General features: G+C 44.4%; 1 protein-coding gene across 2 annotated transcripts in view; it reads left to right on the forward strand.

The window, feature by feature from the left end:
* Positions 1-11907: 11907 nt before the first annotated feature.
* Positions 11908-25376, forward strand: part of LOC139280864 (A disintegrin and metalloproteinase with thrombospondin motifs 20) — a 551188-nt gene continuing 537719 nt past the window's right edge. For both annotated transcript variants that reach the window (XM_070900621.1, XM_070900622.1), the window contains exons 1-2: positions 11908-12337; positions 13014-13357. In XM_070900621.1, the coding sequence (XP_070756722.1) occupies positions 12247-12337; positions 13014-13357 (435 nt within the window). In that variant the 5' untranslated portion in view covers positions 11908-12246. The remainder of the gene's footprint in view (positions 12338-13013; positions 13358-25376) is intronic.

Here is a 25376-nt window from a genome sequence, read left to right on the forward strand (position 1 = left end):
CCATTGCCGGTCGGGTCGGCTCCACGATGACAGACGCGCCTGGGGAAAGGGACGTGGGGGCAGGATGACAACAAATTTTTCCACTTGACCCACCACTGATCACGCCCGCTACCACCCTGGAAAAATCCAGGCCTTAGGATTCTCGATCCTGCTTACAAAGGATGCTATCTGTCCTCCTAATTATAGAATCCCTTACAGCTACCACATTACGCTTCCTCTCCTCACCCTCCTCCCCCACTTAGGACAGCCTCCTGCTCCAAAGTGCCACAGTGCGCGTTCTGGATGTCCTTCCGACAGTCTTTATCCTTATCCTCGCAGGTGGCAAGTACATTGTACCTGTTGGATAGGATCAGTTTCTGCGCACTCTCATTCTCTTTCTTACCTGGGTTCACCTTTACTCTGCACACAATCAGTCACACCAACCCCATTCTGATCCTGCACCTCTCCATGAGGTGTGACTGAGGTCTGGTGCAAACTATCCAGATACTCCTCCCCCTCCCTTATGTGTTGGAGTGTCTCCAACTCGCACCCCAGCTCAATAACTCTGAGCCGGAGAGATTCGAGATAGAGATATCTGCTGCAGATGTGTTCACCTGAGACAGTCGCTCTGTCCACAAACTCCCACATACTGCAGCCCAGACACACAACCTGCTCTGAAAATATCTTAGTCTAACCTTGTTTTATTTATTTAATTTGTTAAAATTACTCAACGATTATCTATAGTTATATTAATTAGTTTATCTAATTATGTTTATAATTTAATAAAGTATGTTATAGTTTCCCACTCTTAACGGTCAAAATTGCCCTTTTTTCAAGCCTCATTAGCACCTCCGGGGGGTGCAACGAGGTTATCGCCCGGGGGAAGGAGTTGTAGCGCCGCCGGGAAATTTCCCCGGAGGTTTGGCAGCCTGTGTGCCGGTAGTGCCGCACTTCACGCACGCCGGCTGGCGCACGCACGGTGATGATGTCATCCTTTGCACCGACCCCTTAACGGCCCGCGCCGACCGCTTTACGGCCTGTGGGGGAAATTGCCCTGCAGGAGCGAGATTGGCGCAGCGTGATGCTACCTACAGCTTTGCGGGCTGCCCATAAAGGGGAGGGCCTTGCGCTACGGCTGCCATCTTTTTTTTTGTCGGCTGACTTTGCAGTTGGCATGAAAATGGCAGCCACAGGTTCAGCCGGGCTGCCAACAGGGAGCTTGGCACCCCCTCTTGAGTGCTGCGCCACTGGCCCGGCCGAAACCCTCCCTGGTGGCCCAGTGAGTGCCACAGAAGTGGCTGCAGAGTTCACAGCGGCCCTCTCCTTTAAGGGACGTCGGCACACTGATATCATTAGCGTCGCATTGACTGACAGCGCCCTGCTTCCGCTGTGTTCCCGCCCCGCAGATGCACAGAACACCTACGATAGTGCCCACACAATTTTTCTGTTACAGGCCCGAATTCCAGGTCACTTTCCTTGGTGCCGGGTGCTAAATTTTCACTTTATTCGAATTATGCGCCCCAAATCTGGTGCGGAGCAATTTGGTCCCCTTGGTTTAAATCACAGTCCTAGCTTAGAGAAAAAAACATTAATACTCACCCATCAATCACCTACCTGCTGTCCTGTGACGTCATTCCTTGTTTTTTTTGTAGTTATAGAATTCGCTGGATTTGTACCGGTTCCTCTGGTGCCGACTCCGTCCAGGTCCAGGCTGCCTCGCCTCCTGCTCTATTTACATTCTGCCACCTCCTCCAGTGCTGCCGACACTTCACAGAAGTCTGAGAGAGGTTTTAATTAAGTATTTTGATGAGTGATTGAGACATGTTGATGTTTGGAGGTGAAGGCTTTCCCAGCATCAGTCCATCCATAAATTCTAATACACTCTGAGGGGTCATTACATAATCCTGTATTCCTAGAAGGGACCTTCTTTCGCAGAAAGGCAGATCAGACATTGACTACAACTTTGTAAAAAGGAAATAACTTGCATTTGTATAGCACCTTTCATGGCCTCAAGACATCCCAAAGCACTTTGCAGCCAATGAAGTACTTTTGAAGTTTAGTTGTTGTTGGAGCCCCAATTCTCCTCGCATTCACAATTCAGCAAAAAGAATTCCCTGAGGTAGGATCACCATGTCAATTCCCCATTATATTCCTCTAAATACAAAACTTCAACAAACAAAAGTAACAAACTTATCCATCCCATCTTCCAACATCTCCCTCCCTCCTGCTCACACAACCTATCAGGTTTCAGAAACATCTCCAACCTCTGGTACTCCCTCCCTAATGCTTCACTGCTCAAGTAGGGGCTAACATTCTTATCCAAACAACATCAACCACAAGCCATCGTGCAACACAGTCTCCATACAATCCATGCATAAAAAGTGCAACATAACCAAACAACCAGATGCAAATTCTGAGATGGCAAGAAATGGCTCCAAGTCCTGGAATTCCCAGTTACCCTCTTCCCATCTGCCAACTCTACATTTCATCATTTCCTATCAGCCTGAACCCTGAATTGGCTTCCAAGCCAGCTCTCATCGCCTTTCAGATGAAACGTTAAACCGTCTGCTCTCTCAAGTGGACGTAAAAGATCCCATGCTACTATTTCGAAGAAGAGCAGGGGAGTTATCCCCAGTGTCCTGGCCAATATTTGTCCCTCAATCAACATAACAAAAAGAAACAGATTATCTGGTCATTATCACACTGCTGTTTGTGAGAGCTTGCTTGTTTGCAAATTAGCTGCCGAGTTTCCTACATTACAACAGTGACCATTCTCCAAAAATACTTCATTGGCTTTAAAGTGCTTTTCGACGTCCGGTGGTTGCGAAAGGCGCTATATAAATCCAAGTCTTTCTTTCTTTTTTCATGATTTTACAGGCTGCACTCAATGCCTTTGCTCTCCAAACAAGCCTGCTGTTTTCCCTCCAACTATGAATCACTCTCCCATTGCTCTCCTTTTACATGCTGCCCTGTTTGGAACTTCTGATCTCCCACTATTCCTACATCAACACTGCTTCAGCTCAGCCCTGATCAAGACTCAGCCTTTGCCACCCACTCCCTTCCCTCCCTCTTGATCCAACACATCCTCTGGACTTCTCATGCCAGTTCCTCCCTTCGCTTCCGGAACAAAATATAGCCGAGTGCTTTAACAGTAACTGCGATTTAATTACTGTTTTTGCCGTGAATAAATAAGTACATAATTTAAAATAATTTAAAAAAATTTAAAAACATATGGAAGGTTATTAGAATTGTTGCGGGGGATGACTCATCAGGGGAGGGCAGCAGCAGCCAAGTCCATGGCACCATGGGTGGCTCTGCTGCACAGGAGGGCAGGAAAGAGTGGGAGAGCTATAGTGATAGGGGATTCTATTGTAAGGGGAATAGATAGACGTTTCTGCGGCTGCAACTGAGACTCCAGGATGGTATGTTGCCTCCCTGGCGCAAGGGTCAAGGATGTCTTGGAGCAGGTGCAGGACATTTTGAAGGGGAAATGTAAACAGCCAGTTGTCATGGCGCATATAGGTACCAACGATATAGGTAAAAAACGGGATGAGGTCCTACAAGACGAAATTAGGGAGCTAGGAGCTAAATTAAAAAGAAGGACCTCCAAAGTAGTAATCTCAGGATTGCTACCAGTGCCACATGCTAGTCAGAGTAGGAATCGCAGGATAGCTCAGATGAATACATGGCTTGAGGAATGGTGCAGAAGGGAGGGATTCAAATTCCTGGGACATTGGAACCAGTTCTGGGGGAGGTGGGACCAGTACAAACCGGAAGGTTTGCACCTGGGCAGGACTGGAACCAATGTCCTAGGGGGAGTGCTGTTGGGGAGGGGTTAAACTAATATGGCAGGGGGATGGGAACCTATGCAGGGAGACACAGGGAAGTAAAATGGGGGCAGAAGCAAAATATAGAAAGAAAAAAAGTAAAAGTGGAGGGCAGAGAAACCCAAGGCAAAAAGCAAAAAGGGACACATTACAGCAAAATCCTAAAGGGGCAAAAGGTGTTAAAAAGACAAGCCTGAAGGCTCTGTGTCTCAATGCAAGGAGTATTCAGAATAAGATGGATGAATTAACTGCGCAGATAGCAGTTAACAGATATGATGTAATTGGCATCCCGGAGATATGGCTCCAGGGTGACCAAGGCTGGGAACTCAAGATCCAGGGGTATTCAACATTTAGGAAGGATAGACAGAAAGGAAAAGGAGGTGGGGTAGCGTTGCTGGTTAAAGAGGAAATTAATGCAATAGTAAGGAAGGACATTAGCTTGGATGATGTGGAGTTTGTATGGGTGGAGCTATGGAATACCAAAGGGCAGAAAAGGATAGTGGGAGTTGTTTACAGACCACCAAACAGTAGTAATGAGGATGGGGACAGCATCAAACAAGAAATTAGGGGTGCGTGCAATAAAGATACAGCAGTTATCATGGGCGACTTTAATCTACATATTGATTGGGCTAACCAAACTGGTAGCAATGCGGTGGAGGAGGATTTCCTGGAGTGTATTAGGGATGGTTTTCTAGACCAATATGTCGAGGAACCAACTAGAGGGCTGGCCATTCTAGACTGGGCGATGTGTAATAAGAAAGGACTAATTAACAATCTTGTTGTGCGAGGTCCCTTGGGGAAGAGTGACCATAATATGGTAGAATTCTTTATTAAGATGGAGAGTGACACAGTTAATTCAGAGACTAGGGTCCTGAACTTGGGGAAAGGTAACTTCGATGGTATGAGACGTGAATTGGCTAGAATAGACTGGCGAGTGATAATTAAAGGGTTGACGGTGGATAGACAATGGCAAACATTTAAAGATCACATGGATGAACTTCAACAATTGTACATTCCTGTCTGGAGTAAAAATAAAATGGGGAAGGTGGCTCAACCGTGGCTAACAAGGGAAATTAAGGATAGTGTTAAATCCAAGGAAGTGGCATATAAAGTGGCCAGAAAAAGCAGCAAACCTGAGGACTGGGAGAAATTTGTAATACAGCAGAGGAGGACAAAGGGTTAAATTAGGAGGGGGAAAAATAGAGTAGGAGAGGAAGCTTGCTGGGAACATTAAAAACTGACTGCAAAAGCTTCCATAGATATGTGAAGAGAAAAAGGTTAGTGAAAACAAACGTAGGTCCCTTGCAGTCAGATTCAGGTGAATTTATAATGGGGAACAAAGAAACGGCGGACCAGTTAAACAAATACTTTGGTTCTGTTTTCACGAAGGAAGACACAAATAACCTTCTGGAAATACTAGGGGACTGAGGGTCTAGTGAGAAGGAGGAACTGAAGGATATCCTTATAAAGTGGGAAATTGTGTTAGGGAAATTGATGGGATTGAAGGCCGATAAATCCCCGGGGCCTGATATTCTGCATCCCAGAGTACTTAAGGAAGTGGCCCTAGAAATAGTGGATGCATTGGTGATCATTTTCCAACAGTCTATCGACTCTGGATCAGAGGGTAGCTAATGTAACACCACTGTTTAAAAAAGGAGGGAGAGAGAAAACAGGTAATTATAGACCAGTTAACCTGACATCAGTAGTGGGGAAAATGTTGGAATCAATTATTAAAGATGAAATAGCAGCGCATTTGGAAAGCAGTGACAGGATCGGTCCAAGTCAGCATGGATTTATGAAAGGGAAATCATGCTTGACAAATCTTCTGGCATTTTTTGAGGATGTAACTAGTAGAGTGGACAAGGGAGAACCAGTGGATGTGGTGTATTTGGACTTTCAAAAGGCTTTTGACAAGGTCCCACACAAGAGATTGGTGTGCAAAATCAAAGCACATGGTATTGGGGGTAATGTACTGAATTGGATAGAGAACTGGTTGGCAGACAGGAAGCAGATAGTCAGGATAAACAGGTCCTTTTCAGAATGGCAGGCAGTGAATAGGGAGTGCCGCAGGGCTCAGCGCTGGGACCCCAGCTCTTTACAATATACATTAATGATTTAGATGAAGGAATTGAGTGTAATATCTCCAAGTTTGCAGATGACACTAAACTGGGTGGCGGTGTGAGCTGTGAGGAGGACGCTAAAAGGCTGCAGGGTGACTTGGACAGGTTAGGTGAGTGGGCAAATTCATGGCAGATGCAGTATAATGTGGATAAATGTGAGGTTATCCACTTTGGAGGCAAAAACACTAAGGCAGAATATTATCTGAATGGCGGCAGATTAGGAAAGGGTCAGATGCAATGAGACCTGGGTGTCATGGTTCATCAGTCATTGAAAGTTGGCATGCAGGTACAGCAGGTGGTGAAGAAGGCAAATGGTATGTGGGCCTTCATAGCTAGGGGATTTTAGTATAGGAGCAGGGAGGTCTTACTGCAGTTGTACAGGGCCTTGGTGAGGCCTCACCTGGAATATTGTGTTCAGTTTTGGTCTCCTAATCTGAGGAAGGACATTCTTGCTATTGAGGGAGTGCAGCGAAGGTTCACCAGACCGATTCCCGGGATGGCGGGACTGACATATGAGGAGAGACTGGATCAACTGGGCCTTTATACACCGGAGTTTAGAAGGATGAGAGGGGATCTCATAAAAACGTATAAGATTCTGACGGGATTGGACAGGTTAGATGCGGGAAGAATGTTCCCGATGATGGGGAAGTCAAGAACCAGGGGAAAGAGTCTTAAGATAAGGGGTAGGCCATTTAGAACTGAGATGAGGAGAAACTTCCTCACTCAGAGAGTTGTTAATTGTGGAATTCCCTACCGCAGAGAGTTGTTGATGCCAGTTCATTGGATATTCAAGAGGGACTGAGATATGGCCCTTATGGCTAAAGGGATCAAGGGGTATGGAGAGAAAGCAGGAAAGGGGTACTGAGGGAAAGATCACCATGATCTTATTGAATGGTGGTGCAGGCTCGAAGGGCCGAATGGCCTACTCCTGCACCTATTTTCTATGTTTCTATGTTTCTATAAAGGGTAGTAGAAATCTGGAACTCTCTCTTCAAAGGCTGTGGATGCTGGGACAACTGGAGCTTCCAAGACTGAGATCACTTGATTTTTGTTAGATAAGTGTATATGGGGATATGGAGCTAACGTGGGCAAATGGAGATGAGGTATAGATCAGTCATGATCTAATGGAATGGCGGAATAGGCTTGAGGGGTTGGATCACCTATTTCTGTTCCTATGTTTCATAAGAACATAAGAACTTAAGGAGTAGGATCAGGAGTAGGCCATTTGGCCCCTCGAGCCTGCTCCGCCATTCAATAAGATCATGGCTGATCTGATCATGGACTCAGCTCCACTTCCCTGCCCGCTCCCCATAACCCTTTACTCCCTTATCACAAAAAAATCTATCTATCTCCACCTTAAATATATTCAATGACCCAGCCTCCACAGCTTCCGGTGCAGAGAATTCCATAGATTTACAACCCTCTGAGAAGAAATTCCTCCTCATCTCAGTTTTAAATGGGCGGCCCCTTAGTCTAAGACTATGTCCCCTAATTTTAGTTTCCCCTATGAGTGAAAATATCCTCTCAGCATGTCGAGCCCCCTCATTAACTTATATGTTTCAATAAGATCACCTGAACTCCAATGTGTATAGGTCCAACCTACTAAACCTATCTTCATAAGTCAATCCCCTCATCTCCGGAATCAACCTAGTGAACCTTCTCTGAACAGCCTCCAATGCAAGTATATCCTTCCTTAAATATGGAGACCAAAACTGTACGCAGTACTCCAGGTGTGGCCTCACCAATACCCTGTACAGTTGTCGCAGGACTTCTCTGCTTTTATATTCTATCCCCCTTGCAATAAAGGCCAACATTCCATTTGCCTTCCTGATTACTTGCTGTACCTGCATACTAACTTTTTGTGTTTCATGCACAAGGACTCCCAGGTCTCTGTACTGCCGCACTTAGCAATTTTTCTCCATTTAAATTATACTTTGCTTTTCTATTATTTCTGCCAAAGTGGCTAACCTCACATTTTCCCACATTATACTCAATCTGCTAAATTTTTGCCCACTCACTTAGCCTGTCTATATTCCTTTGCAGATATTTTGTGTCCTCCTCACAATTTGCTTTCCCACCCACCTTTGTACCATCAGCAAACTTGGCTACATTACACTTGGTTCCTTCATCCAAGTCATTAGTATAGATTGTAAATAGTTGAGGACCCAGCACCGATCCCTGCGGCACCCTACTAGTCACTGTTTGCCAACCCGAAAATGACCCATTTATCCCGACTCTGTTTTCTTTTTGTTAACCAATCCTCTATCCATGCTAATAAATTACCCCCAACCCCGTGAGCTTTTATCTTGTGCAGTAACCTTTTATGTGACACCTTATCGAACGCCTTCTGGAAATCCAAATACACCACATCCACTGGTTCCCCCTTATCCACCCTGCTCGTTATATCCTCAAAGAACTCGAGCAAATTTGTCAAACATGATTTCTCTTTCATACAATCAAGCAGAGTCAGCATAGTTTTATCATGCTTTTCCAAATGTCCCGCTACTGCTTCCTTAATAATGGACTCCAGCATTTTCCCAATGACGGATGTTAGGCCAACTGGTCTATAGTTTCCAGCTTTCTGTCTGTCTCCTTTTTTAAATAGGGCCATTACATTTGCGGGTTTCCAATCTGCTGGGACCGCCCAAGAATCCAAGGAATTTTGGTATATTACAACCAATGCATCCACTATCTCTGCAGCCACCTCTCTTAAGACTCTCGGATGTAAGCCATCAGGTCCAGGGGACGTGTCTGCCTTTAGTCCCATTATTTTACCTAGTACTACTTCATTAGTGATAGTGATTGTACTAAGTTCCTCTCTACCTATAGCCCCTTGATTATCCACTATTGGGATGTTTTTAGTGGCTTCTACCGTGAAGACCGATACAAAATATTTGGTCAACGTCTCTGCCATTTCCCCAGTTCTCCATTATTAATTCCCCAGTCTCATCCTCCAGGGGACCAATATTTACTTTAGCCACTCTTTTCCTTTTTATGTACCTGTAGAAACTCTTACTATCTATTTTTATATTTTGTGCTAATTTACTTTCATAATCTATCTTCCCTCTCGTAATCATTTTTTTAGTTGTTCTCTGCTGGTTTTTAAAAATTTCCCAATCCTCTGGCCTCCCACTAGTCTTGGCCACATTGTATGCCTTTGTTTCCTAGGTCCACCTTTGGTTAATAGAACTGTGTCAGCAATAAGCTTCTCGAACTACATTGTGTATAATTGTACTGCCAACTTCTGGTCTAAATTTTCATCTTTAGCATCCAGGTGCAAGAACTTCACTCATATGCTTCACAAATTGGACATGCATCACCCAAGATTATTGGTCCATTAATGGATAGGAAAGTGTAGACATGGTGTGTACAAATGTGCAACAGTTGCTCCCCTGGTGAAGTTCTTGCGCCCAGATGCTGAAGATGAAAATTATATATCTGTCTAGCATTCAGTTTAAGTGAATGAGACACTCATCGGCACAATTCAAGTGAATGGGACACTAATGCGCACTTAAAACTTCTAATTTAGAGTTATGGGATGGCAAACTCACAGATGCTAGCTACACACTGTCCAGTTCCGTTCCACATAAAGAGTGCTCTGATACTCTCCATCAACGCTCATAGATTGCATTCCATGCCTGCATGGCCAACTCCTGTTCCTATACTAAGGTAAAAATAAGTTTACATAAGCAAACAGATTTTCAAGCAAAAGAAGGAATCACAAAAGAAAGATATACGCATTGAGTACGAAAGTAAACTGAGGTTTGCAAGGCAAATATTAGAGAGGAAACTGCTCAAGAGCGAGCTGTGGGAATGTCTGGTGAGGAGGAAGAGCAGAGCTCCTCTCCCAGTAGTTAAAATTTACATGTTGAAAGCAGACAAGCTGCAGTGTCTGCGCTGTCTAAACATTTAAATGAGCACAAGATCACTGCAAAAAGTATCCAGGTGACACAAGGCAGCCCTTGATCACTTTTTGAACTGGATTTTACTCCGCACAGTGTTGGGTCAGATTCTGACTTTAGATTTAAATGGTTACTTTAGCATTGCTGGGAAATGGAAATGTGCTTTGCAGTGAAGCCCATATCAATGATCACTGCTATTTCAGTTGTGCTTTATTTGTGGCTATTCGTTACTTTGATATAACTTTGGTGTCAGCTGTGACTCAGTGGCTAGCACTCTCACCTCTGAGTCAGAAGGTTGCAGGTTCAAGTACCACTCCAGACACTTGAACCCATAATCCAGGCTGACCCTTCAATGCAGTGCTGAGGGAGTGCTGCACTGTCAGAGGTGTCGTCCTTCAGATGAGACGTTAAACTGAGGCCCTGGCTGTCCTCTCAGGTGGATGTAAAAGATCCCATGGCACTATTTCAAAGAACAGTAGGGTAGTTCTCTTCGCTGTCCTGGCCAATAGTTATCCCTCAAACAACATAACAAAAAACAGATTATTTGGTCATCTATCTCATTGCTGTTTGTGGGACCTTGCTGAGCGTAAATTGGCTGCTGTGTTTCCTACATTACAACAGCGACTACACTTCAAAAGTACATCACCGACTATAAAGCACTTTGGGATGTGCTGAGGTTGTGAAAGGTGCTATAGAAATGCATGTTCTTTCTTTTAACTTTGCATGGTTGTTGATAACAATCCTCCTGCAATGTCACAGCGATATCCCAGCCTGCGGCTATGGGGGAAGCGTTAGGAAGGCTGTCCTTGAACAGGGCTGGTGTGCTGAGTCGTGTCATTGGCAATCATCATTCAGGGATCTGACACTTCAGCCCACTCAGAGAGTCATCATCGGAACCAGAGTAACAGACTTACCAGGCTACCCACATAACTATGATTTAAAAAATATATATTTTAATAAGAACATAAGAATTAGGAGCAGGAGTATGCCATTTGGTCCCTTGAGCCTGCTCCGCCATTCAATAAGATCATGAGAAGAATGTCAGGGGATCTCATAGAAACATATAAAATTCTGATGGGATTGGACAGGTTAGATGCAGGAAGAATGTTCCCGATGTTGGGGAAGTCCAGAACCAGGGGTCACAGTCTAAAGATAAGGGGTAAACCATTTAGGACCGAGATGAGGAGAAACCTCTTCACCCAGAGAGTGGTGAACCTGTGGAATTCTCTGCCACAGAAAGTTGTTGAGGCCAGTTCGTTAGATATATTCAAAAGGGAGTTAGATGTGGCCCTTACGGCTAAAGGGATCAAGGGGTATGGAGAGAAAGCAGGAATGGGGTACTGAAGTTGCATGATCAGCCAGGATCATATTGAATGGTGGTGCAGGCTCGAAGGGCTGAATGGCCTACTCCTGCACCTACATTCTATGTTTCTATGTTTCAATAATCTTCCACCTCAACTCCACTTTCCTGCACTTTCCCCATATCCCTTGATTCCCTTAATATTCAAAAATCTATTGATCTCTGTCTTGAATAGACTCAAAGACTGAGCCTCCACAGTCCTCTGGGGTAGAGAGTTCCAGAGATTCACCAGCCTCTGAGTGAAGAAGTTTCTCCTCATCTCCGTCCTAAATGGCCGACCCCTTATTCTGAGACCGTGACCCTGGTTCTAGACTCCTCAGCCAGGGGAAACATCCTCCCTGCATCTACCCTGTCAAGTCCTGTAAGAATTTGGTATGTTTCACAACTTGATGCAAGTTATATTTTGATGCAAGTATTTTAACAATAAAATCATCTCTGTATGAATCTGCCTCCCTCTTAGTAACCATAAATTCTCCTGATATTTACTGGATATTACGGGACTCGGAGAATTCCTCAAGGTCGGTGCGTCCCAGCCGCTTGGTATCTTTACCTGGGGCTCTGGGTTTTGGGTTCAGAACTCCTACAGCAGTCTGAAAAGGGTTAAAACAGTTGCTGGAGCGCAGTGCCTGCCTCTCTCGATGGAGGGGCGGATTGGTTAGGTAGCAAGTCAAGAGGCGGGTCCCGTTCGTTTGATGTCGATGGCCGAAAGAATCAATGGAGCTGGAGCTAGCACCATCCCCTCTCGGGCTCGCCTGCCGTCCGTACAGTGAAGCAGCCAGCGGGGATATGCGCTGACGAGTGCACAGGGATGACTGGGATGGCGAGCGCTTTCCCGAGCCTGAGGCTGGTGAAATGAGTCCATGTGGGCAATGGGCGTTCGGGGCTTTCTGCAGCTTGTTTTTCTCTCTCTCTCGCTGGATGTTACTGCAAAGAGCATTTACGTAACCGACAATCTCCCCTCCTGCTCGTGCCGCTGGCAAGCCTGAGCCGAGTTTGTTTTGTGTTACACGGGGAGAGGCTGGTGGCGATTGGAGTGCCTGCTTCGCTCAGGGGGAATCATGCAGTTGATGATCTGGGTAGAAGGGCTCTTGTGTCAACTGTTCGTATTTATACCTCCTTCTCGGGAATTGCGTTTACATCCTCAACAAGGTACGGTGCCGGTGCGTTCATCTTACACTTGGGTGCAGACTAGAAGTTTTATTTTGTTCTGGAGCCGGATGGGGAATGAATATGTATATATTGTATGTATTGAATACGTTTATATATGCGCACATACTTATGTGTATAGAATACATATATGTGGGTTTAGAGTAAATTTATACATGCTATCATATATTTCTGTATAGAATAGGTTTATGCATGCAAACATATATTTCTATATAGAGTAAGTTTATACATGCTATATTTCTGTATAGAATAGGGTTATACATGCTATATTTCTGTATAGGTTTATGCATGCTATATTTCTGTATAGAATAGGTTTATGCAAACATATATTTCTGTATCGAATAGGTCTATGCATGCAGACATCTATACACACAATAGGTTTATACATACAAACATATGTGTGTATAGAATCAGTTTATGCATGTAAAGGTTTATACATGCAGACATATATAGAATATAGTTGTGTGTACAGAATATATTTTATGTGTATGTTTGCATATATATGTGTAATGTACAAGTATAGACACTGGATATTCATAATATTGTTAAACTTTATAAAAGTTTTTGGACTTAAATTATAAAAAAAACTCGCATGAGAAAATAACGCTTGAAATTGCGGGGCCCAGCGTGTAACTGCACTTGCGCCTGTCCGTTTCAGAGAATTTCATCAAACAGCTCAGATCTTATGAAATAATCACGCCGACGCGGGTGAACGATTTCGGAGACGTCTTCCCTCACGCTCATCACTTCAAGAGGACGAAGCGGAGCCTGGAGCCGGAGCCGTGGGCTGCGAGGACCCACTATCAGATCAGCGCCTTCGGTCAGAACTACCACCTCAACCTGAGCGCCGACTGCGGCTTCATCGCGCCCACCTACCGGGTCAGTGACTCGGGCGGCGAGGAGCCGGCGGGCCCGCACTCGGACTTGAAGCACTGTTTCTACGCCGGGCATGTCAACTCTGACATGGAGCACACCGCCGTTGTCAGTCTGTGTACTGGGCTGGTGAGTCTCTCTCTCTGCTGTGGGGCTGGGGGTGGTGGAGGAGGCTGGGCTTGCAGGGAGGGAGGAGAGCTGGATCTCAATAGTCACTTTGTGTCTGGTGTCATCCTCACTTTAACAGCTGAGCAGAGTGCAGTGAGAAAACGAGCTTGTGGAGGGGAGGGGGGAAATATTGGCCCACAGGTTGTGCCTCCAAGAGTCTGGTACTCATTATTTCGAGATATTTGGAGAATGTATTAGTCTGTGGGTTTTTGATATATAATCATTATCCCGTGTGATCCCTATTTCAGGATGAGATAAGATTTTTTTTTGTTGAAAGCCTTGGCTGTTTTTCTCACATGCAAAATGAGTTGTTGGACTTAGTCCCAACATGTTGCCTGCCTGAGGGTGCCTGTCACCTTGTGGCGATGTCGCTAGTTGTGGAGCCGACTGTTCTGCCACAGGAGGACCCTGGTAACTTGCGGAGAGAGGGCAGTGAACAGTTGGGAAGCGAAGGGAACTGATGCGACAAGCAGACACTCAGGGCAGCACGTACTCTGTGACAGCTCTCTCAGGGGTTATTACGGGGAACCTGAACAGCGCCCTGGGTAGTGGAAATTGCCCAGGACGCGTGTGAGATCTCACATCCAGCAATTCAAACAGAGAATCAGTGACCACCAAACGGGGTGTTTAAGAGAGGCAATTGTCTTGTTTTTTTCCCCTCTCGCTGGCCTATCCGTGCTGTTTATAACAGCCAGAAATCAAATTTGCACGGCAATTTACACAGCAATTACAGCAGTGAGATTCTCAGCCTTCTCAAATGTCCCATTGCCTGTTCTAAATTAAACATGTTACACGGTTTGAAAGTATGCACCACACTCACTGTGCTACATCCTCAATAAATGGGAAGTAGAGGGCACTAGCCAAGTCTGACAGTGGCCTTCACCCAGCAGATTTCTGTCCAATGGTTGTGACTAATCCCAAGGATCAATTTAGCAGTAGTTCTCAAACTGGCGAAAGTGTGCTTAGAATAAAACTTCAATGGAGCTTATTTCTAATCATCAATACATTTTTCATTTAATACAAAACTAATGGTAGAAGAACATAATAGAACATGAGAATTAGGAGAAGAAGTAGGCCATTTGGCCCCTTGAGCCTGCTCCGCCATTCAATGAGATCATGGCTGATCTTCGACCTCAACTCCACTTTCCTGAACTATCCCCATATCCCTTGACTCCCTTAATATCCAACGGTCAGCTAGAATCATGGAATAGAATCATAGAATGGTTGCAGTATAGACGGAGGCCATTCAGCCTGTCGAGCCCGTGCTGGCTCTCTGCAAGACCACTTCAGCTAGTCCCACTCCCCCGCTAGTCCCACTCCCTGGCCCTTTCCCCATAGTCCTGCAATTTTTTTCCCTTCAGGTAATTATCCAATTCCCTTTCGATATCCATGATTGAATCTGCCTCCGCCACCCTTTCAGGCAGTACATTCCAGATCCTAACCACTCGCTGCGTAATAATGTTTTCCCTCATGTTGCCTTTGGTTCTTCTGCCAATCACCTTAAAGAATAAACTTTCCCATAAATGCTACTGTGTAGTAGATACAATACTGCATTCATTACTTTGGTTGCATTTGGGACATGGCATGTTTCCATTCTGTAGAGGAACATTAAAAAGTCATATTCGCTGAGACCTGCATAACCTGTTGACAGATGTGCATCCCAGAATGAACAAAACTAAACACATTAGGAGCACAGAAGAATGAAAACCCACACATGACCATAGCTTATGCTTGGCCTGCCATATATATTTTATGTCGTAGTGATAGAGCTTGATACATAGCCCTCATTGAAAAGAGAATCGGTCTTGTTTCTGGCTTCAGTATGAGAGGGAGGGGGAAGAAATCATCTCAGGAATGGGTTTAATCGGATGGTTTGTGTGACCTTCTTGTCTCCATTTCTGTGCTGACAGCAGGAGAAGGCAGGATAACTGGTGAATTTCAGAATGCTGTCCATGAGCATTGATGGAGAGTGTCGGAGCCCTCTTCATGAGGAACAGAACAACAACGTGTATTTATATTGTGCCTTTAATGTAGTGAAACATCCCAAGGCGCTTCACAGTCATATTATGAGATAAAAATTTGACACCAAGCCGCATAAGTAGAAATTAGCGCAGGTGAACAAAAGCTTGGTCAAAGAGGCATGTTTTAAGGAGTGTCTTGAAGGAGGAAAGAGAGGTAGAGAGGCAGAGAGGTTTAGGCAGGGAATTCCAGAGCTTGGGGCCTCGGCAACAGAAGGCACGGCCACCAATGGTTGAGCGATTATAATCAGGGATGCCCAAGAGGGCAGAATTAGAAGAGCGTAGACATCTCAGGGGGTTGTGGGGCTGGAGGAGATTTCAGAAATACGGAGGGGTGAGGCCAAGGAGGGATTTGAACATACATCGAAACATACATAGAAAATAGGTGCAGGAGTAGGCCATTCGGCCCTTCAAGCCTGCACCACCATTCAATAAGATCATGGCTGATAATTCCCTCAGTACCCCTTTCCTGCTTTCTCTCCATACCCCTTGATCCCTTTAGCCATAAGGGCCATATCTAACTCCCTCTTGAATATATCCAATGAAGGATGATCATTTTGAAATCGAGGCATTGCTTAACCGGGAGCCAATGTAGGTTAGCAAGCACAGGGGTGATGGGTGAGCGGGACTTGGTGCGAGTTAAATTCAAACTGGACAGTGTACAGCTAGCATCTGTGCGTTTGCCACCCTATAACTCTAAAGTAGAAGTTTTAATTGGGCATTAGTGTCTCATTCACTTAGACTGAATGCTGGACAGATACATAATGTTCATCTGGACGCAAGAACTTCATCTGGGGAGCAACTGTTGCACATTTGTACACACCATGTCTACACTTTCCTGTCCATTAATGGACAGATAATCCTGGGCGATGCATGTCCAATTTGTGGAGCAAATGAGTAAAGCTCTTGCACCTGGATGCTAAAGATGAAAATCTAGACCAGAAGTTGCAGTACAATTATACACAATGTAGTTCGGGAAGCTTATTTCTGACACAGTTCTGTTAACCAAAGGTGGAGCCAGGAACATAGGAACAGGAATAGGCCATCCAGCCCCTCGAGCCTATTCTGCCATTTAATTAGATCATGGCTGATCTGCACCTCATCTCCATTTGCCCGCCTTAGCTCCATATCCCTTGATACCTTACCTAACAACAATCTCTCAATTGCAGTCTTGAAAATTTCAATGTACCCAGCATCCACAGCTTTTTAGGGAGAGAGTTACAGATTTGCACAAACCTTTGTGTGAAGTGCTTCCTAACTTCACTCCTAAATGCCTAGCTCTAATTTTAAGATTGAGGCCCTTGTTCTGGATTCCCCCATCACAGGAAATAGTTTCTCTCTATCTATCCTATTAAATCCACTTATCATTTTAAACAGCTCAATTCAATCACCCCTCAACCTTCTAAACTTAAGGGAATACAAGCCAACTTTATGCAACCTGTCCTCATAATTTAACCCTTTCAGCCGTGGAATAATTCTGGTGAATGGTGAAATGTTGGAAGTAATGTTTCAGATTGAACAGTTAACTGGCAGCTATCTGTAAAGGATTGTGGAAGAACATTTTTTTAAAAAGCAAAATCCGTGTTATGATGGAAAGATTCCTTTCCTACTTAGTGTTTTTTTTAAAATTTGCTTCCATAGTAGAATCTTTCTGCATCAGTTTTATGTACCCAGAGGATCATTGCAAGCTCCAGGTTTTCATGAACATAAGTGTTTCTTTACTTGTTGACTATGTACCAGACATATTCCATGTGCAGTTGCAAATACTGCATAATGATTGCAGAACCTTTGCCGAAGTCAAGGGCACAACACAAATTCCAGCTTCGGTTTGCTTCTATCCCTGTGCTTCTGATTGTGATAACGCGTCTGTTCTTTCTCAGCAGCATTTGCTTCCCAAACACACAATCAGAAAGCGACCTTGTGCTTTCCGACACTGTCATTCTGTCTTGTCGTGTGGTTAAGTTTAAAGACCAACTTTGCAAAGTACTTTAAACTCTTTACAGCTTCCCAGACAAAACGCATTGCAAGTTCAACTTCTCTAACTTAGAGACCGCTGCTATTCACAACCAAATGGTTTTCAAGCAACATTGTTACATTTTCAACTTGTTGCTTGTTTGTTCCACATTGCCCATGGGAGCCATTTGCCACTGGGCAACCTCCTTTGAAAGGCGTATTTCTGGATCGTTGGCTATTTCCAAGGCTTCTATCAGTACTGATGTGTGATTGTTAGGTAGGAGGTGTGATGTGCTTGCAGTGACGTGCAATGGCTGTTCCAGCTTTCTTCAACCTGGCTGCAAAGTGTGGCCTGACTGGGGAATTATAATGGATTTTTGCTTCAAACAATATCACTTGAGATATGCATGCCTTAGCTTTATAATATCTTTTACATTTTTGCTTTTTTTTTCCTGCCATCCCTCTTCCTCTCCTGGAGGCATGGACTCCTTGCTGTGTTACGCTGCACAGATGCAGGTTGTCCTCCAGCAGCTTGTCTAAGTGGAATGGTAATTCTTCCCGTATGACCCTGGATCATGAGTGTCAGCAGGCTGCTCCACCATGGGTGATTTCACAATAAGCTCGACCATGTCCTCAGCCAATGTCCACCCATACATCATAATGACCAAGAGAACGAGGCCCTGACAGATTCCAAATCCCTCCCCCAGCTTAATCAGAAGACTTGCATTTATTTTTGAAGTACCTTATCACATTTCTCTAAATCTCCCAATGCACTTAAGATACAGTGAAGTACTTTGTAATGCAGTGACAGTTTTAATTGACCATCCAGAAAGATTCTAACATTCCCCTATTGTATCGATTGTTTCTGAAATGATTCTGGGAGTTTGGCCTCTTTCAAAGTTTATTCCACATGTTGATCATTATGTGAAATAATAATGTGTGCTTTCTGTTATAAAATTACCTTTTACTAGAATCGACTTTGTTCTTCTCTCACAATTTAATTTAAAGTAATATTCCGGCTTAACTGTTTCCATTCTCTTAACAAACGTTTGAAACGAAGATCACTTCTGAGATGCCTCCGCTCTCGGCTAAAAAGCACGTTTCTCCAGTCTTTTCTTAGAACTCAGAGCTTTGACATTAGCTTTGCCTTGTGGCTGCTCCCTGCACTGCCGCCAATGCTTGAATGTCCCCCTTGTTTCTTGGTGACTCTGACCAGAACACTTCCTCCTCTGACTTGTATTATACGGTTTTGGCTCTGCAGTCCAACAGTATATTGCCTTTGTTGATTGCTCTCTACATTGGTATCTTTCAGCTTCAACACCATTCATGGAGTATGCATGTCACCCATTGTTCCATCCTGTGTGCAGCGCTTTACGTTTGACTGCATTAAACTTCATCGGCCATTATTATGTCCATTTGATTATATTGTTCAATTGATTCTGTCATTTCTGATTTGCCTCTTCTAATTTCACTGTCTTTCATAGTTTGGTATCATCCGCAAATTTGACTACTACAGTATTAGCTGTGGGTCAGTGGGTAGCACTCTTGCCTCCAAGTCAGAAAGTTCTGAGTTCAAGTCCCACTCCAGGAACTTGAGCACAAAGAAATCTAGGCTGACACTCCAGTGCAGTGATGAGGGACTGAAGGAGGTGTCGTCTTTCGGATCAAATGTTAAACTGAGGCCCCGTCTGCTCTCTCAAGTGGACGTAAAAGATCCTATGACATTATTTCGAAGAAGAACAGGGGAGTTATCCCTAGTGTCTTGGCCAATATTTATCTCTCAATCAACATAACAAAAACAGATTTTCTGGTCATTATCACTTTGCTGTTTGTGGAAGCTTGCTTGTGTGCATATTGGCTGCCATGATTCCTATATTACAACAGTGACTACACTCCAAAAGTAATTCATTGGCTGTAAAGCGCTTTGGGCTTTGGGCTTTGGGACGTCCGGTGGTCGTGAAAGGTGCTATCTAAATCCAAGTCTTTCTTTCTTTACTTTGCACTGAGTTTCAGAATCCAGTTCATTTATGTAAATGAAGCACGGTAGTGGTCCCAATACTGAAACCTAAGGCATCCCAACCAGTACTTCCCCCCCCTCACCCAACCATGAGATAATTTCTCATTATATTAACTAATAGCCATTCACCTGAAACTGCCCCAAAAGCCTTTTGGAAGTTGAGGTATACCATATCATGGGCTTTCCACAGTCAACCTGGGTTGTCACTTCCTCAAAGAAGGCGAGGAAGTTGGTCAGGCAGGATCTTTCCCTTCTGAATCTCTGTTGATTGCTGTTTACTAGATTATTAACTGATAATCATACATGGAATGGAAGTAAGACTAATGGGCCTGTAGTTACTTGTGTTTGTTCTGTCACCCTTATGGGAACCATTTTCAATCTACTGGCACTTTACAAGTGTCCATTATAAGGATTCTCAGCACCTCTCAATTCCCTTCCATGGTCTCTTTCAGCACTGGCATTCGGTCTTGGGCATTTCTCAGGTCATGTTAAACTTGATCATTTTATGGTCATTTTATGGTCATTATCCCCAGCAATGCTACAATTCTCATTTCATGTACAAACTGGATGTACAGACCTCATGATACCAAAGACTAACCTAATGTAATACAGTACTTCATAAAATCTTGGTTGCATATTCATGATTGAGATAGAGAGCAAAAGGGAGTTAAAAACCTTTTACAAGAACGAAAATCTTGCCTTTAAATAGTGCCTTAACATATTTTCTCAGAAACATCTCATAGCACTTCAAATACAATGCATTACATGAGTGCAGTGATCATTGTTACATCGGCAAATATGTATTCAGAATATTTTTCTTTCTCTCACCAATTCTCTCCCCTCGCCTCTTCCAAAATGAATGACTTCCCACTGTAGGGGGGAGGGGATACAATAAACTCTTGCATTGTCTTGGGTTGTGGTACATTATAGATTACATAATGTTGTACAAATACAGCACATACATTGAAGATGCTACATAATTCTGTGCTTCTTATTAGTACAGTATAATGAAGGTTGAAAGAGTCAGGGTCTTACCGTGGTAGGGGAGATTGGAATGGGTGGGATAAGGAGCATGAATCGCGGCTTGCTGAATGTTGAGTGAGGATGATAGAAACATAGAAACATAGAAAATAGGTGCAGGAGTAGGCCATTCGGCCCTTCGAGCCTGCACCGCCATTCAATGAGTTCATGGCTGAACATGCAACTTCAGTACCCCATTCCTGCTTTCTCGCCATACCCCTTGATCCCCCTAGTAGTAAGGACTACATCTAACTCCTTTTTGAATATATTTTGTGAATTGGCCTCAACAACTTTCTATGGTAGAGAATTCCACAGGTTCACCACTCTCTGGGTGAAGAAGTTTCTCCTCATCTCGGTCCTAAATGGCTTACCCCTTATCCTTAGACTGTGACTCCTGGTTCTGGACTTCCCCAACATTGGGAACATTCTTCCTGAATCTAACCTGTCTAAACCCGTCAGAATTTTAAACGTTTCTATGAGATCCCCTCTTATTCTTCTGAACTCCAGTGAATACAAGCCCAGTTGATCCAGTCTTTCTTGATATGTCAGTCCCGCCATCCCGGGAATCAGTCTGGTGAACCTTCGCTGCACTCCCTCAATAGCAAGAATGCCCTTCCTCAAGTTAGGAGACCAAAACTGTACACAATACTCCAGGTGTGGCCTCACCAAGGTCCTGTACAACTGTAGCAACACCTTCCTGCCCCTGTACTCAAATCCCTATGAAGGCCAACATGCCATTTGCTTTCTTAACCGCCTGCTGTACCTGTATGCCAACCTTGATGCGGACGGACATTGTAAATCTGGCATCTCCATGCTTCTTCTTTGAATGGGAGTAACAACCTGTAGATACCTTGATTGTATTCACTGCGGTTTTTCATAATTAATATGCCACTTGAGACCAATCAAGTATCTGTGTGTTGATAATTTTTGTCTGGTTTGCATTATATTTTAGTTTTAACAAAGCTTTAACTGCATTGTTTGAGGTTGTTAAACATAATACACAGTCAAGTTCAGTTATCAAACTCAAAGGGTGAGAGATACCTTTTGAGTTAATGTAAAATAAAAATAAAAATATGCTGAAAGTACTCAGCAGATCAGCCAGAATTTGTGGAAAGAGAAATAGAGCTACCGGCCCCGGTTTTAACTACCTCCACCTGGGAGAAACTGGCTGAGGGGGCAGTTACAATAATGGAAATCATTTTCGAGCAGCCGAGTAGGACACATGCACGAAGGAAACGGGGTCCTGTTTTAAAATATGCAGATCGGGTCCAACGCTGTCATCAGGACCCGATGCGCAATATCAAGCTGAGGCCTGGGCGGGGGTGGGGGCAGTGTCAGCTTCCCGATCAGGCAAAACCGGTCGGGAGCCGGATCTTAAAAACAACAACACCAACTTGAAGTTACATAAGCGCCTTTAATGTAGTGAAACGTCCCAAGGTGCTTCACAGGAGTATTATGAGATTAAAAAATTGACACCGAGCCACATAAGGAGAAAATAGCGCAGGTGACCAAACGCTTGGTCAAAGAGATAGGTTTTAAGGAGCTTCATGAAGGAGGAAAGAGAGGTGGAGAAGTTTAGGCAGGGAGTTCCAGAGCTTGGGGCCCAGGCAGCTGAAGGCATGGCCACCGATGATTGAGCGATTATAATCAGGGATGCTCAATAGAGCAGAATTAGAGGAGTGTAGCCATCTCGGGAAGGGGTGGGGCGGTTTGTGGTGCTGGAGGAGATTACAGAGATAGGGAGGGACGAGGCCACGGAGTGATTTGAAAATATGGATGATACTTTTGAAATCGAGGCATTGCTTAACCGGGAGCCAATGTAGGTCAGCAAGCACAGGGATGATTGGTGAGTGGTTAAGTTTTATTTTTATTTTTCAGGTTTGTATGTGGGCCAGGAGGGGCAGGAGTGCTGGGCCTCACATGGAGTCTTTGGACCTCCAATGCACGAGCTACACCTCTCCGCCCGGTCGTGGCAAGAATCCTCGATCACGGCCAACGCTCCCACCCTCCTACTTACTGCTGGGTCTATTCTTATTGGTCCACAGCAGCAACTTCCTGCTGCACATTTGTGCTCCCGCCCCCTGGCCGGGCTGTCCATTTGGCTGACTGTCGGTTCGGAGATGGCAGCAGATTATTTAAATGAGACTCTGCTGTTACGATCGGCCTTGCTGGGTTTTCCCCACACCCCCCCCGCCCCCCACCACGCCCACTCCCCCTCCCCGGTTAATATCGGGGCCAACGTTTCAGGTTCATGACCTTCCATCAGAATTGGAAGATGCTATTTGTAATATATTTGCTTCATGGGCTATTTGCTTAAGAATTCATAGCAACACATTGTTATTAAGAACTAGTTGGTTTATTAGCGACAGGTTTAACAATCACACTACACATTACCAGTTCAACTATTTTAGTTGTGCACTTTAAACAAATGTCCCCTGCAAGGGGGGTCACACTTCAGTTCATCCACCAGACTCACAACCACCTGCCTCATCGTGGATCCCCTGACCCCAACTGGCTGATGTTTTATTGAGCCTTGTGAACATCACATGACTGGCTAAGCCACTCACAACTCAACAGCTCTTCAAACCTGTGAGCATACTTGCAGGTGCATACATTATACTATAGATGAACAGCTTTTAAGGAAATACAGAGCCAGAGAAAATGGCTAGGCAAGAAAGGAAGGAAAAAGAGAGGTCTGTGATAGGGTGGAGGGCAGGAGTGATTAAATGACAAAAGTGATGATGGTGCAAGGCAAAAGGATGTGATAATGAGAGCTGTTTTTATTTCAGATTTCCGACATCCTCAGTATTTTGCTTTTGAGTTAGTATAAAGTTGCCTAAGTTAACTAAGTCATTTTTTCTCTGTTAAGTAAAGAGGAAAGTGTAGGTTACTGAACTCGGGCAAACTGTTCCAACTATTTTTCAGCATCTTTGTGGTGAATGGTTTCTGTGTTACTGTCCCCCGAAAATTGGCTGAATGTCCATACAGTGCAATAGGGTCTTTCTGTCCCTCTATGCGTCACTATGACATAATATGTAAATTCTCTCCACCAGTTAATTTAAATGTCACCACCCTGTTGTACTAGAAGGTGGAAAAGCATCTTGAATTTTCTGCTGTTCTAAATTCATCATCAGATGTAACATGGTGAAGCAAAAAATAAAGTTGCGTTGCACTATAATGCATTTGGATTCGGCTTGTAGGTGGAAATGCTTGTAATTGTGCATTGAATGGCTTTATCATAAAGATCATGGAACAAGGGACTTTCACAGTGTAATGTACGGGGGTGTTCCATCTGAAGGAGGCTGTTAAAAGTTTTTTTTCCAGAATAAGGCAAGCTTAAGTAACTAATGAATACACTGATAGCACAGCTGTACTGAAGGAGGCAGGGATTAATGGTAGATGTGCCAGCTGTGCATTAAGGGTTGAATGAGAGTTGAAGTGAATCAGTTTGGAATGAACTTGATATGTCAAATAATCAATTAAAATTTGGCAGATGGCCATAATATTCAATAGGGCAACAGTCCAAAAGCTGAGATTTGTGGAGAGTGCAGTAATATGCTGCCTCTCAATAAACTCAGCAATGTTGGATACCATTTGGAAACATTCAGCTCTGTTTTCTTTTCCTTTGTTGCAAATAATGATGAATTCTGCCCAAAACATGCTTAGAAGTATATGTCCATTAACAACAATAAGATAAATTAAAGTTTGTTTGTAATGTCACAACACAGTAATGTCATTCAGTGTGACATTGCCATGTTATGAAGGAGTCACTGAACATGGAGAAGTATCAGTAGATTGGAACTTGGCTAACTTGCTATCCATTCTGAATATGCATGAACAAAAGCGACACTGATAACTACAGTGTAGTAAGACTGGTTGCCAACTGGTAGGAAGCATTCCTGAAGTTTGATCAGCTGACATTCTGACCATATACGCCTGCCCATGTGATGTCTTCAAATGTTATTACTAAAGGACGGGTCCCCTGTAGTAGAATATCTTTGCTCATGGCCCCCATACCAGACCCCCATTCTCCCTTTCTCTCCCAACTCCCCGTTTCCCAGTCTCCCTCTCTCCCAACCACTGTCCCCAACTTCCTCTCTCCACCCCCCCCTACCACCAACTCTGCCCCCCGCTCCACCTCCACCAACTCCTGTGTCTGTCGTCTGTCCCCAACCCTTTCTGATGATAGTGCACAGTACACCAGCCAGTCCCAGCTCTCTGAAGCAGCAGGTGAGGGAGGTGCATCACTGAACCTGCGGTTTCTCTGCGATAGCAGCCAGTGATGGCACGGAGCTGGGAGGGGAGGGTGTGGGCGGGGAATGGGGGGAGGGGTGGGGGGCGGCCAGGGGTGGGGCCGGTGCGGGCAGACTGAGTCTGAGGTTTCTCTGGGGTGGCAGTCAGTAATGGCATTGTGGCAGGGGGAGCACTGCTGCACTGTGAATTTCAAAGCACGACGATCTCCCAGGCTGCTTGCAATAATGCTCAGGAGACCATAGCTCTATTCTGGGAGACTCCCGGGCAATCCCAGGAGGTTTGGCAACCCTAACTTCAATTGTGTGGAAAAAAAGGATTCAATGATCAGGAGTAAACATGAGCATTATCTGTTCACTAACTTGGATTCGATGAGGAAGTTCCTGTCTGACCAATCTCCTTGATTTTTTTTAAGGAAGTGATATCTCAAGTGGACACTGAAAGTGCCAATGAAGATGTGTGCCTAGGCTTCCAAAAGACTTTTGACAAAGTTTCATACAAAAAGCTATTAGTTAAGCTCAAAGCTGTCGAGATTCAGGCTAAATCTTGTGGATCAATGAGAAATCGGTTGACGAGTAGTAAACAATGGGTACTTGTTATTGAAGTTATGTTAGGTGGGGGACAGTATTGAGTGGGGTCCCCAGGGATCAGTATTGGAACCTCTATTGTTTCCGATCTATATCAATAACTTGGATTCAATGCAAATTGGTCAACTTTACAA

The sequence above is a fragment of the Pristiophorus japonicus genome, chromosome 15 (genome assembly GCF_044704955.1).
Source record: "Pristiophorus japonicus isolate sPriJap1 chromosome 15, sPriJap1.hap1, whole genome shotgun sequence".
NCBI classification, from domain to species: domain Eukaryota; kingdom Metazoa; phylum Chordata; class Chondrichthyes; family Pristiophoridae; genus Pristiophorus; species Pristiophorus japonicus.